This window comes from Equus caballus, chromosome 2 (genome assembly GCF_041296265.1).
Source record: "Equus caballus isolate H_3958 breed thoroughbred chromosome 2, TB-T2T, whole genome shotgun sequence".
In the NCBI taxonomy this organism is placed as follows: domain Eukaryota; kingdom Metazoa; phylum Chordata; class Mammalia; order Perissodactyla; family Equidae; genus Equus; species Equus caballus.
Genome location: NC_091685.1, coordinates 37,597,421 through 37,612,405, shown reverse-complemented (window position 1 = coordinate 37,612,405; position 14,985 = coordinate 37,597,421). Strand labels below are relative to the sequence as shown.

The 14,985-nt window shown below is 49.5% G+C and overlaps 1 protein-coding gene across 23 annotated transcripts in view; it reads left to right on the top strand.

Annotated features, from left to right (window-relative positions):
• The window catches only part of FHAD1 (forkhead associated phosphopeptide binding domain 1), a 130,630-nt gene that overhangs the window by 29,782 nt on the left and 85,863 nt on the right, over positions 1 to 14,985 (top strand). For 18 of the 23 annotated variants that reach the window (XR_011433105.1, XR_011433090.1, XR_011433103.1 and 15 more), the window contains exon 4: positions 11,400 to 11,667. Coding sequence is in view for 17 of the 23 variants with exons in the window: in XM_070252745.1 (XP_070108846.1) it covers positions 11,400 to 11,667 (268 nt within the window). In the remaining 6 variants the exon portion in view is untranslated. Of the gene's footprint in view, positions 1 to 9,407; positions 9,618 to 11,399; positions 11,668 to 14,985 lie in introns of those variants that run through there. The other 5 variants (XM_070252754.1, XM_070252730.1, XM_070252738.1 and 2 more) reach the window with 4 other exon arrangements.

Below are 14,985 nucleotides of genomic sequence, written 5' to 3'. Positions count from 1 at the left end.
CAGATCTCGGGGAGCAGTTAGGGAACTCTGTGCGTTTGCAGATCTCGGGGAGCAGTTAGGGAACTCAGTGCGTTTGCAGATCTCGGGGAGCAGTTAGGGAACTCAGTGCGTTTGCAGATCTCGGGGAGCAGTTAGGGAACTCAGTGCGTTTGCAGATCTCGGGGAGCAGTTAGGGAACTCAGTGCGTTTGCAGATCTCGGGGAGCAGTTAGGGAACTCAGTGCGTTTGCAGATCTCGGGGAGCAGTTAGGGAACTCAGTGCGTTTGCAGATCTCGGGGAGCAGTTAGGGAACTCAGTGCGTTTGCAGATCTCGGGGAGCAGTTAGGGAACTCAGTGCGTTTGCAGATCTCGGGGAGCAGTTAGGGAACTCAGTGCGTTTGCAGATCTCGGGGAGCAGTTAGGGAACTCAGTGTGTTTGCAGATCTCACAGTGGTTAGAGCGTCGTCCTGAAGTCGGGTGAGCCGAGCGCAGTCCCACCCCTGCTCTTGTGCCAGCCGTGGGATCGGGCACAGGTGACTTCACCTCTCAAAGCCTCCAGTCCTCTTACTGTAAAACTGGGGCCATGATAGTCCCCACCACGTCCAGTGACTGCGGCCGTATGCGGGCAGCGCCTGGGAATTGCTGAGCCCCACGTCTGGCCCCTGTGATAGGCACACGGTAACTCTCAGCTTTAGCATCAGGGGAACACGCATCTTAGCAGCCAGGACGCCTCCTTTGTGAGTGTCCCTTTGGACAGGAAACCTCTCAAGACTTCCCCAGCTAACGGATGGATACACTTGCAAATAAATCACCCATGGAATGACATCCCAGATGGAAAAATATAAAGAAAAGCTCTTGGTTGACAAAGTATGTTGGCAGCCAGGCTATGCCCAGGAGGGTCCTTTGTAAATCATAGCCCTTTCACCAAAGTTTAACCCAGGGCCACCACGTTGCACAACCCCGGGGTCACCATTCACATCATGGGCCACATGGATGGCGCCCCCTGGGGTTGTGCAGGACGTAGCTGCAGGGCCATTTGCAATGCCTGGAAGCAACCATTAAGTCCTAACATAACCTCTGCCTCAGCACCCAGTGTGGGAGATTGAAGTCACAGGGTCAGGTGTGGCCGCCCTGTTGTGGACTGTTTGTTGTTGCTTTCTTAGTGCTTTCTGATCTCCAGGAAGGGAGGGGTGGAAACAAACTGTCTTATTCACGGTGGGGTGTTCCTATAAAGCAGCTGGGTAAGGAAACCTGCATCACCCAAATGTATAAATCGTGTCTTTCTTGGTTCTGAAATATGGCAAATCTAATGGAAATGCCCAGAATGAAGAAAGGAAGCGGGGCGCCACAAATGCTGTGTTGGTTGTTTCACGAATGGGCTGACAGCTCCTTGGCCGCCGTCTTCCTCTCCCCTCGCATGGTTCATCCTCAGTGACTCAGGATCAGGCTCTGGGCTGACCTGACCACGGGGCCGGCTGGCAGGCTCCACAGCGGTGCACATGATGGCCTGCCTTTGGCCTTCCCTGTAGCCTGCTCTGTCCCCTTCCCAGTCCACCCAGACTCTCCCATGTGACTGCTGGATCCTGTCCGTCCTTCTCTCAACGTCATGACATCCTGCCCAGGCAAAGAGCGCCCTCTATCGCCGTATTCCTTGCTGCTCACCGCTGTCAGGGGAGGCTCTGCAAGGTACCATGAAGAAAGCAGGGGCCTTGGAGTTGGCGAGACCCAAGTTCAAATTCCAACTGCAATTTATTTATCCTTCCTGGGCTTCAGTTTCCACTTCCTGGCAAGCAGGCACTCATTAATCACAGATCCCCTTTCCCCTTTCAGAATTTTTCTAGAGGTGATGGGACCGCCCCTGTCGTTGTATAAACTGATGCCCACAGAGTTTCAGCGACCTCCCCAAGGTTATGTATTGGCTACAGCCAGAGCCAGGATTAAAAGGCAGCCCTCCTGAGTCCCGGGGGGTCTAGGAGGTGTTGCCTACCGGCTTGGAGCACCGGGGTGCCATGGGAGCCTGGGCAGGTCCTTCACAGCAGGGCGGGTAGGGCAAGTCCTGCCCATCCGAGGCCAACCTGCGGTTAGTTCCACGTGCTGTTGGGGAAGACAGATCGTGTGGTAGAAACGAAAGCCACGGATAATAGAAGAAAACGCAGCTCCAGTTACGGGCTTCGTCATTTGCCTCCAGCTTTCTGCCGTGGTACTGCTGCAGCTCCTTATTATGTACCCGAAGTGTTCTGAGCATGTCATAGGCTCACAACTTCTCACAAACTGAGAAGGAGCTCTCATTATCCCTATTTTATAGACGAGGCACAAAAATGACACAGTCATCCGGTCACACAGATGGTGAGGGGCAGAGAAGGGAGCTGGACCAGATTCTGTTTAATGCTGAATCCCGTGTTCTTAACTAAAGGAGGGCAAACTACTGCCCATGGGCCAAATCCAGGCCGTCACCTGCTTTTGTAAATAAAGTCTTATTGGAACACGGCCATCCCATCCATTCCGTGTTCCCTCTGTCTGCATTCCTGCTACAACGGCAGAGTTAGCTGGACAGCTCACATGGCACACAAAGCCGGAAATATTTTACTGTCTGGCTCTCTACAGAAAATCTTTATCGACATATGCCCATACACTATGCTCCACTGCCTCTCTCATCTTACTGGGTTTCTGAAAGAAGAGCTAAAAATAGAGGTGGGGATAGGGAGAAAGAACGAACTCAGATTCGGCCCTACTGTGTGGCAGGAACTGTGCTGGTTAGTTGCTTGTGTGGTTAACCAAGGAATGAGAAAAAACAAACAAGCTGAAAAAACAGACTTGAACAGGCTTTTCATCATTTCTTTAGAAAAGAGCTGAAATACATGGTTCTAAATATACATATATATGTATTTGCATATATAGCAATAATTATATTGAGATACATCTGATAAATATACTAGACATTAACATATAATATATACAACAGATACAATTAGAAATTTTACCTGTTTTTTCAATTGGGAACTTTTCTTTTAAAACTTTGGGATGTTTTTCCCCAGTGTAACTTTTGAAGCTGAAATCTGGGGTTGTAGTCTGAAGCCTGCTGTAGCTAGAGAACTGATTGTTTGATCAAAGTTTCTGTATGTTATGTTTCACTGCTTGTCTTATGGTCGGTTCCTTGGTCTTGAATCACTTCTTCTCCAGGCCACTGCTCTGCTTTTATCAGTTTAAAGGTAAGTTTCGTGCGTGATTACAGTCTGGTGGGTTTTATTTGAGCGTGTCATAACCTGTATAACACCTTTCATTCCGAGTACATAATGATGCTTGTGCTAAAGTCTCAGTAAGTGTGTTGTCCAGGAAATTTTATTGTTTGCAAGTGTCAGAAACCCAACTCAAACTAGCCTAAGCCAAAAAAAAAAAAGGCTCATGTAACTCAAAAGGCCAAATATACCAGCTTCAGGCCTAGCTGGATCCAAGTGCCCAAATGATGGTCAAGAATCTGTCTCTTTCATCTCTGTTAGCTTCACAATGTCAGGCAGTCTCTCACCTCACCCATAGTGAGGTGACCGCCAGCAGCCCCAGCACCCTCCAAACCTAGCAGCTCCAGGAAAAGAGCAAGCTTCTTCATTGGCTTGGATCATGTGCCTCTCCCTGAACCAGGCACAGAGGCCAGGGGCATGGAATGCTCTGATTGGCCAGGCCTGGGTCATGGTTCCTCTCCTGCAGTGGAAGGAATCAGCCCCACCAGAATTATATGAACTCAGAGTTGTGGGGGGAGGGGGGTCTCTCCCACAAAGAATTAAGGTACCCCTCCAGAAGATGGAAAAATGGATGCTGCGTAGGCAAAAACAAAAACAGATGTCCATGATATTAGGAAACATTCCTCCTGCCTAAACGGAACCTCCCTGACAGGATTCAGGACTAGGGATTTGGGGGGGAAATGAATAATCCACTTCTCTGTTGGAAAAGTCCCAGGCACGTCTCAAGGAAGCAGAGAGACTCGCTCCTCTGTTCTGGTGAACGAGTGTGGTGAGCAGCTCACGGAGTCGGTGGTTATTTGCCCGTCCCTGGGGAGGGTGGCATTTCCATCTTCGTGGGACCTTCGAATGGATCCTGTTCTTGAGAAGCGTGTGGCTTTGCCTGGACCCAGGGTTGAATCACTGGTGATTGACTGAATGACCAGAGAGCACGGCCACCTCAAAACAAACCTCTTGCTAGTCAAGCTTTGTCATCTCCAACCTGATCCCATAGGATTTTCTCCACACTGTGCCTTACAACTCCTGTGGAGACCTGCTGACGCGATGAGAGATCCTGAGACCAGGGGTTTTATATCAAAGGAGATTTTTCGAGGCCAGTGAAGTGGAGGGCAGGGGGCAGCACGCAGCCTCAGGCGCAGTGTCCTCAGCAGAAACTCATACCAAAGGACTCCTGAGATCTGTGTGGTCATCAGATGTCTACAGACCACAGAGACGACGTCGGGGAGGACGAGGGAGCAGTGCCGCCTGAGGCCTTGGCATCCTGGGGAAACAGCACCCAGGGCCAGCCCAGGAACTGGGGACCGACGGGGGCTGCCTGCCGGTTCCTCTGACTGATCACACTCTGTTGTCCAACTAGAAGCACGTCGCTGCTTCTCGTTTCTTAACTTAGTTGATGATCATTCACTCATTCATTCACTCTGTCAATCTGGCAAGACTGAACTGAAATAGGCCAAGTCTAGGGGTAGAAAAGGCTATTTGCAAAAATCTGGGTGTTTCCCCATTAGACTCTATTTCCCCTTTTAGAGACTGACCGGGAAGCTAATTGGAACTTGAAAACAAAAGAAAAACCGTAAGCTGGAAGATTAACAAAAAAATGGGAAATTTTGATGGGCTGCATCTTGTTCAACCCAGATGGTAAAAATCCAAATGAACGACTTTTCTGAACCGCTCAAAGGGACCTACTTCTTCAAGCTCCAAAACCTAGAAATAATATAGAACTTGACGGTTTTGTGTTCTAGATGTATAATCCTGATTTCTCACATTGCAAACCCTGAACATACTTTATCCTTCCCTCGGGGACTTAGAATTTTCGCCCTACTTTGAATTATGGCGATACCCCAGGAGCTGTGGAGGTCAAGGCACCAGCAGCCGCCTCTGCTGGCTGTTGGCTCGAATGTCTGCCTTTTATAGTGTGTCCTCTGTTTCCGTGTCCACTGCCCCTCCAGGCTGTGGTCATTGTGCCTCCCTCCACCCTCACCCCACGCCACGGCCCTCCCAGTCCTTACAGCTGTGTGTTTACACGAGTCAGATTGAGCAAATAGGGGCTGGAAGTGGTCCCAAAGAACTCTCCTAGGAGTGGGCCACGTTAGTAGCGGCATAGGAATTTTGTACTATTTTTTTCTGGCAACTCAAAGTCTTTTTTTTTTAATTAAATAAGCTTTTCATTCTGGAATAATTTTAGACTTACATAAAAGTGGTAAAGACAGTACAGAGGGTTCCTGTCTACCCCCGTCCAGTTTTCCCATCACCATGGGACAATTTTCCAAACCAAGAAATCAACCTAGGTCCCTTATTATTAACTGAACATCAGGAGCCCTGCCCCCTCCAGGGCACCGCGTTACATTTCGTCATCGTGTCTTCTTAGTCTTCTCTGTGACAGCTTCTCTGTCTTTCCTTGGTTTCATGACCTCGACAGTCTTGAGGAGGACTGACCCAGTATTCTGGAGAATGTCCCCCAATCTGATTTTTCTGATGTTTTTCTCTTATAAGACTGGGGTTATGGCTTTCAGAAAGCATGCCATGAAGGTGGCATGTCCTTGTCACGTCGTGTCAGGAGGTCCTGGTACCCCCACGACATCCCTGGGGCTGTTGACTTCCTCACTTGGTTAAGCTTGTGATTGCCAGGTTTCTCCACTATAAAGTTACTATTTTTCCCTTTCTGTATTTATTTGGGGGCAAGTCACTTAGTATAACCCTCCCTCAGAGGAGAGGAGAGGAAGGAGCAGACGGTGGGCATTAAGCTCCACCTCCTGGAGGGGGGCGTATCTGCGTGTGCTAAGTTCTTCTACGAGGAAGAAGTCTTCTCCCCACTTATTTATTCACTCAGACATGTATTTATATCCACATGGACATGTGTATACTTACTGTATACTTCGGGTTATAATCCAGTCCTACATTATTGGTTTCATTGCCCCATTTATTCCAGGCTTGGCCCCCGGGAGCTCTTTCAGGTTGGTCCCTGTGTCCCTTGACTGCCCCTGCCCTTTTGTTTTGGGCACTGCCTTACTTTCTGCTGCTACAACGTGCACCAGGCTGATCGTGTATTTTCTCTGCCGCAGCCCAAGCATCAAAGGCCTTTTTACCTACCCTCTGTTTGCCAATCGTTCAGTTCAGTTTGGTCAGCAAGCACCCCCGGTGAGTACCAGGCACTTTGCTGGGTGGTGCTGGGCATGGCCAGTGGTTGGCTGGTAAATGTTTACCGACTGGCTCTCTGAAAAAAGTAAAGTATGCGTGTATAGTAGAAAGTTTACTGATACCTTCTACTACAGTGTAGCACATTCTTTACAAATAATAATAAAATATACAATACCCTTTATTGTAAGTTCCATAAAGCCAAGTGATTCTCACAAAATGCTTTCATTGACTTTCGCTGAACTCTCGTTTCCTCGGCCAACCCATCGTTGGAATTGACATACGCGAGTTCCCAACCTGAACACTGGTAGACGTTTTCGTTTGCATTTCCGAGTAAGACAAAACTGATATAAGAAAGACATGTGTTGGAAATTCACATGCTCATCAATGACATAACACCCTGGACAATAGTTTTCAAATACTGGAAGAACATTTCCTCAGTTTTTTGTGCTATTCATCATGGAAGGGCTGCAGAAACGACCCGCTTTTATACCATCTGCGTTATTAACATTTTCTCCATCGCCTTCTTAGGTGTGGACAGTCAGCAAAACAAAAACTCAAGCTCTGATTTATAGCGTTTCCTGATTTGTATGGTGCAGATACTCCCCTCACGGCCGATTTCAAGTTCCCAATGAAACCTCGCTGAGCACAGGGTTGGAAACAGGCATGTGGTGGCACATAATTACACAGCCTTTCCAACACACAATAACCTCAAGCGCGTGGATAAAAATAAAATATAGTGAACTAATTAGGAAGGGGTGAGTTTTAAGTATTTATTACCTCTGTTTCTGACATAATTTACTTGTAAGTTTATGTAATGTAATTTTTATTAATGGCTGTGTTTATCAACCAAGCTCACAAAATTCCTGGACGTTTAATCACTGGCTCTTGTGAGCAGGTACCAGCTGGCCCCCGCAGTCATTTGGGAGAGCAGCGACCGTGCCACGGGACCTGCCCGGATGGGCCTCGGTCCTCTGAACTGCTTCCAGGGCGTGGCATGGGCCATACGCATAACACTTGCATCAGAGAGTTCTCGGTGTTCCTAGAAAATCCTGTGTCTGCGCAGCCCATGCAACATCCTGTGGTTTTTCACACCATCTATTTCTCATTTTCATTTTTAACCCAGGAAATCTCCTGTCCTTCACTAACCAGTCACCTAAGATCCTTTTGCAAGTAAGGAAAGAAAGTAGACGTCATGACTTCAGATAAGCTAGAAGTTCTAAGAGTACAAGTTTGAGACTCAAACAGCATCACCACTTCCTGGCTGTGGGACCTTGGGCAAGTCACTTAACCTCTCTGAGCTTCAGTTTCTTAATCCACAAATGGGACAGGAGGGGTGCCTCCCCCACTCCGAGATGATTCTGGCGATTAGATGAGACCAAATATGTTAAGCACACAGCACAGACTCCGTGTCTACATGGTAGTGCGTAGCCGTAGTAGGATCAGTAATCACTTGCAAACGGCAGAGCCCAGGACAGCTCTCCCAGAGCAAGGGCTACTTCCCCCGCCTCTACCAGCCTCGGGGCTTCTGGCGGAGTGCGTGTGTCCCCTAGGCACCCCGTGTGCAAACTACCCTGGTTTGTTCAGGGTGCCCCTTCAGCCTGCGCCCTTTACAGGATTAGAAACAGATAGCGAGAGAGAACACAAAGAACAAGGAGATAATCTGAAAAACACGGACGGTGATTTCCTGAGTAAATCATTGACCGGTGTTTGTTCAAGCTGATTTAACTCAGCCACGGGCTGTGGTCACAGTTAACCCAGCTGTTGACAACTTGCTATTTTAAAGACAGTGCGGAAGAAATCAGCAATATGACATATGCTCCCTCAAAAACGAAGGAACCAACCACACAACACACCATATGGTCAGCGAACAGAAGAAAGAAAGAAAGAAAGGAAGAAAGAGAAAAGGCATTTGCATGTATTTTTAAACTCGAGTTTCTGAGAACAGACCTGTGTGTGGCTGACCTTGACCCCGAGCGCCGTGTGCCTTCTAACGTAAGCCCAGCCCAGAGCTGGCGCCAATGGGAGTCTTTCCTTGTGTTTGCCACCCCCCTGCCTGCTTCTGTCTAGTTAACAGCAGCAATTTCTGAGAAAACCCTGACCTTGTGTAGGAGAGAGCAGCCCTGCTAACTAGAGAAAACCAGCTTTAACCACCCTCAAATCAACAAGCTTCAGAAGAAAACACAAAACTTTACTTTTTACTTTTGAACCCAAGGCTGATTTGGAGTCTGGGCTGCATTCACACATCTTTGGCATCTTCCCCTTGGGGCCCCTGTCGTCAGGGCTCCCTGTGCTGCCAGCAACAGAAACCAGCTCTAGCCGGCCTCCTGAGGTTGAGCAGCTCAGGATGCCGCCCAGGCCGGGGCGAAAAGCCAGTTTCCCTATTGGCATCTCCATGTTCACAGCTGCGTGGTCACAGCAGCCAAGAGGTGGAAACAACCTAAGCATCCATCACGGCTGATGGATAAGCAAAATGTGGGGCATCTGTATAATGGAATATTATTCAGCCTTAAAAAGGAAGGGAATTCTGACACGTGCTACAACTTGGGTGAACTTTGAGGAGATTATGCTCAGTGAAACAAGCCAGTCACAAAAAAGACAAGTACTGTTTGATCCCACTAAGGTGAGGTACCAAGAATGGTCAGATTCATAGACATAGAAAGGGAATTGTGATCACTAGGGGATAGGGGAGAGAGAAATGGGGAGTTTAAGGGGATAGAGTCTCAGTTTTGCAAGCTGAGGAAATACTGAGGTGCCGTCTCCAGCTATGGGAATGTATGTAACACTACTGCTCTGTACACTTAACAATGGTTAAGAGGTAAATTTTGTGTTACGTGTTATATACCACAATTTGGGGGAAATAAAAACACCTTCCTTGTCTCCATGTCTTGGCTCACCTCCCTCGGCCTGGCCACACCCCCAAGTCCCATCTGGTTGCTCAAGATCCTGGTGTCCAGCCAGTTTCCCTGGATCTCCTTGGCTCTGATTGGATCACATGCCCCACTGCTGAACCAATCACTATGGCTGGGGAATGTGATTGGCTGGTTGCTTAGCCCCACCCACAACAGGGGGCTGGGAGATTGGAAGGGAGCATTCCCCAAATCTTTACAGGAGCGGAGGGGGTCTGGCCTGCCCACCACAGAAGCGGAGCCCTTGAGGCACGAGACGTGACTGCTCTCTTTGGCGCCCTTGCAGTTAGCTGGCGGTGAGGCCCATTTACCTGAGCATCCCAACACGAGAGAGAATTCCTCCACCACTACCAGTAATCTCTAGGTTTGTTTTCTGGCAGTCTTGGGGAAAACGCATTAGAATTTCCCTCTTCTCGCCTGCAGCCCATTCATTCAATAAATATTTATTAAACCAATGGGAAAAGGTTATAGAAATGATTGAGGCAAGACAGCCCAGAGGAGGGGAAGGGTCGGGACCGGACGGATGGAGAAGTTAGCGCAGGGCAGGAAAGTAAAGAAAGGAAGAAAGCACAGGTGGAGAGACAGACAGATGTTAGCGGTGGAGAGAAATTCGAAACTACACGGAAGGTAGCAGAGCTCCAGAACACTGCCAAGTGCGTTTGTTCCTGGAACATTTCAAGTGGACCAGCATCATTATGGATGCTGGGCCAGACAACCCCAGGCAAATGGGGCTTGATTTCCCTGAACACATTCTCACTGACTCCAAGAGAGTCTTAGGGGGCATGCACAGGCTTCTGACTCGCTGGGGAAAGGCTGTAGCTAAGTGATTGACTGGTTCGGGAGCCTGAGCGAGCCAGAGCCTTCCTCCTGAATGAAGTCCAGCTGCCGTTAGAGGGCGTTCTGGATGCCAGTGCTCCGGTCTTGGAAGCGTCCTGTCCTGTTTCTCATGATGTGTCTCTGGGCTTGTATTCTCCCCCAGTCTACAGAAAGAGAAACGACCCCGGGAAGAACAGATGGGTGACCCCACACAGGCGGCAAGTCTGTAAACTACCTTCTTCCTGGAAAAGTGCTGGTTTTTCTGCCAAGAGAATTGGGAGGGGAGGGGAGGGGAGGCAGAGACAGAGAGAGAGGAGAGTGAGAGCGGTCATCCGACCCTGACCCCAGCTCCCTCTCTGCCACTCCCTGAGTTGGGTAAATTCCTTGACCTCTCCAAGTACTACTTGTAAAATAGGAGCAAGGAGACCTCCTCCCGTGAAGGGTGATTGTGAGAAAGAGAGAAGGAAAGTGCAGGAAGTCTCAGCACCCACTGAGGTCCTTGTTTAATCACTGGGCACAGGGGGGAGCCACTACTCAAGTTGTAAACCAAGACAAAAGCCAGGTGTCAGCGCCTCTCGGCGTTTCTCCTCCGTCCTGGCGTCAGGTGGAATTTGATGTGTTCTCCAGTGACAGTAGCTACAGACGTCTTCCGCAGGGTCAGCGATGAAATCTTCCCTCGACGACAGATGTTTAGGGAGCCTCTGCTGGAATCATGGTGGATGTCGAGGATCAAAAGTTCATGAGACGGTCGGGGTCCCTGCTACCCCAGAGCTCTTGGCTCTCGGGGGACAGATGGAGAGATGCAGCGTGGATGGAAAGAGAGCATGTGGCCCCCAGAGAGCTCGGCTTGAATCTCAGTGATTTGCTCATTCGTTCTTTCAACCAGTATCTGAGGGCCTACTCTGTATGTGCCAGGCATTGATTCTAGATGCTGAGGATACGGTGGTGAGCAAGATAGACAAAAAGCCCTTCTCCCCTTAGAGGTGGCATTCTAGCAGCTCAGCAGCTCACTACCACATCTGTGATGCGGGAAAGTCGCTTGGTCTTGCTCAGCCTCTCAGAGCATCAGGTGTGTCAAATGAGGTCATGCTGTAAACCTCTTGGCAGGGTGCCTGGCATGAAGGCTGCACAATAAATGTTGGTGTGATAGTGTGCAACGTGACCCATGGTGGGGACCACCATCTGAAACTTGGGGGGAATCTGGGAGGGCTTCCTGGAGGAAGTGACTTATATGCCAAGACCTAGGGCAGCAATTATGTGGCTGGGACAAAGGGGTGGAGACCACTGAGCTGATTGTAACCTCCTCTGACCCTCTTGTCTGCCCCTGCAGGTTTCCTTCCCTTGGATGAGGGGCCCAGCGCCTTGGCCAAGGCCCCAGCCACCTCGGGCCACACAGCAGCCGAACCAGTCACCCTCGCCACCACAGATGCCTTTCTACCCGGGCATCCGGCTGGCACCAGTGCAGAGGAGCTGGTCCCAGGGCTTCCCCAGGCCCACCGTGGTCCCACCTGCCTCCCACAAGCGGCCCGTGAGTGCTGGCGGGAAGATGTTCTCCTTCAGGGTGGATGGCGCCCACAGGTCCCCCATCCTCAAGCAAGGTATGCACGGGGCTGCCGCTGGGGGCTGGGGGGCCGGCTTATGGCCGTGAGGATGGGTCTCGGGTTTTGCTTATTTTCCCTGATTCTAAAAGTAGAACACAATCAATTGTGAAAAAATTGAGGATAAACGGAAAGTAGGAAAACAGTTACAGATCAGCGATCACCCATATCACCTGGTGATGACCTCTGTTGACTTTCTGGTGCGTGTCCATGGTGAGTGTCTGTGTGTGTGTGTGTGTTTGTGTGTGTGTGTCCGAATATATGACTGTGTAGCAGGATCTGAATTTACACACTTTGACTCAGATGTGCATAAATATTGGCAACCGAAATCCCATTGCCTTGGGAGGTTTTTAAATATTTTATTCCCGTTTTACAGGCGGGAGCAGACTGGGGCTTAGTGAGGAAAACTGCTTCCCAGACGTGCTACGTGCAATCTAATTGAATCAACTGTTTTCCAGTCGAATTTAAGGCTAGTTATCTCAGTGGCCGTCACTCACAGCCTGGTCACTTTGGGGACACACAGCCTTTAGGCTTTCCTTGCATTACCCTCTGCTCCCGCAGGCCTCATGGTATTTGGGGAGGAGCCTTCCTGTCTGTCACCATCCTCCCGGCCAGCCTCATGGGCAGAGCAGCCAGGTCGACTTAATCCCTGTCAGGATTCCCGGGTTTCCCCCATGACCTCGGGTGTGAAGGTCCTGTTCTCTGACCTCTGTGTCCTGGCTCCAGCTGCCTCTGAGGCCCCCAGAGCTCTTGGTGGCTTCACAGCCTCTGCTGGTCTTGCTCAGGACCATTCACCTGGCCACCTCCCTCAGCCACCCAAGCAATAGTTATTATTGTGAAATAGACAAAGTGAGGAGAGAATTAAATGTATGTCTACAGTTTACATCATCTCGTCACCATCATCATTGCTGTGAAATGAACCCTCATGGTCCTATCACCCAAGTTAAGAAATTACTCAGCCGTTTCCCCCCAACATTTTAACATGAAAAATTTCAAACATGCAGCAAAGTAAAAAGAATTTTACAGAGAAACCCAACCTAATTCTACCATTAACATTTTGCTGTGATCTTTATGACATATCTGTGTATCCATCTGCCCATTCATTAGTCCATTTTTTTGGTGCATTTCAAAATAAACAGCACACATCTGTAGTCTTCCCCCTAAATATCGTAGCATATATCCCATTAACTAGAGTTCAATAGTTTTTGTCTTTTGATGTAAAATTAACACGCAATGTGTATTAGTTGTTAATTGTTCAATAACAAATTCTCCTAAAACTTGGTGGCCTAAAGCAAAAAACAAAGCCCATACACATATTATGTTACACGGATTCCGTGGGTCAGGAATGAGGGAGCAACTTAGCAGGACGGCTGTGGCTCAGGGTCTCTCATTAAGGCTGCAGTCAAGCTGTTGGCCAGGGCTGCAGTCCTCTGAAGGCTTGACTGGGAATAGAAAATCTGCTTCCAAGATGGTGCACTCGCATGGCTCTGGGCAGGAGGCCTCAGGCCCTCGCCATGCAGACCTCTCCAGAGAGCTGCTGGGGTGTCTTCATGGAATGGCAGTGGCTCTCCCTGGGCAAGTGATCCAAGAGAGCAAGATGGAAACTGCAATGTCCCTTATGACCAAGCCTCAGAAGTCACTCTGTCATTTCCACGATATCCTATTGGTTACACAGGCCGGCTGTATCCAATATGGGAGAAGACTACACATGGCCTGAATACAGGAGGCAAGAAGTATTGGCAGTCATCTTGAAGGCTGCCTACCACAGTCTGCCCTCTGGTCCTCAATGACTCACCCCCCTCTCACATGTAAGATGCCCTCACCCTCTCCCAGGGTCCCCAGAAGTCTCACCCCACTACAGCGTCAGCCCACATTTCAGAATCTCGTCATCTAATCAAGTCAGGGGCAGATGGGGCTCATGGGCCTGGTGCCTTAAGTTCAGCTCCTCCAGTACCCTTTCTAGCAATCTGAAGACCTGTGAACTAGAGAGACAAGTTGTCTGTCCCTCACAACGTCCATTGGTGGGACAGACATAGCATAACTGCTGGGGATACCACTCTTGTTCAAAACGGAGTAAAACAGGAGACACATGGGAGTCACTGGCCCAAAGCAGTTCTGAAATCCTTCCGGGAAAATGTGGGATGTTCCTTCCTTAGGCTTCAGTCCTACTCTTGCCAGAGATGACTTTTCCAGGGCTCTTGGCTCTGCCCTCTGGCCCCTTAGTTCTGCCCCCAGAGTCATCCTGCCTCTTGGTAGGTATCACAGCTTGGTTTTATAGTCTGCTTCCTGCCTGTAGAAGCTTGGGGATCCAAAGGCTGCTTTTACTTCTCTGGGCCTCTGTCTCTGTCAGTCCAGGTTGGCAGCGTTTCTCACTGGGTTGACCCTGTTAGGCCAAAGCTGTACCCACAGGTTTCTTTGACACCAGCCTGTCTCTGCCTTGGGCTTCTGCCGAGACCACCGTGGGACAGCGCTCACAAGTTCCTGAGAAGCCTGAGCTTTGACCCAATGGTCCTCTGAGACACCATTCTGGATCCTTCTGTGATCTTAACAAAGGGTTTTACAGTCACATGCTCAGCTTCATCTTTAGACCACGTTTTCCCGAGAGCGCCCTGGATTTGTTCTCTGCCCAGAACCTGTTTCTTCCGTTTCATTGGCCATCTGGAGAGGCGGGGAACTCCCGAGCCCACTCAAGTCCGGGCTCGTTTTGGTTTACCAGTGCTTCCTTCAGCCCCTTTCCCCCCCTCACGTTTCAGTGTAAGTAGCAAGAAGGAAGCAGGTGGCAGCTTCCAACGCTCCGCCCAGGAGTCTCTTGAGCTTGATCACCCAGCTCCTTAGGAACGTCATCTCCTTTCCTCGTCACCACAGGCAGTGTGTCATGGAACTTGCTGCCACCACATAACAAGGATCCCATAACCCCAGGAACATTTTCCTCACTTTCCTGTGAGACTTCCCTCACTGCCTCCTCGAATGCCAGTGGGCTCCTGCTGACAGACTCTTCAAGCTTTCACTAAGACTCTTGGCAGACGTCCTCCAGGTTGTGGCCACTGTCCCAACCCAAACCACTCCACATTTTAGGATTATGTTAAGGTATCACCCCACTCCTGGTGCCAAAATCTGTATTAGCTATTTTTGCTGCCTAACAAATTACCCCAGGACTTAAGGATCTAAAATGACAGTAAACATTTACTATCTCATGGTTTCTCCAGGTCAAGAATTTGGGAATGGCGTAGCTGGGTGGTTCTGGCTCAGACTTTCTCTTGAGGTTTTGGTCCTGATGCTGGCTGTGGCCGTGGTCACCTGAAGGCTAACCTGAAGCCA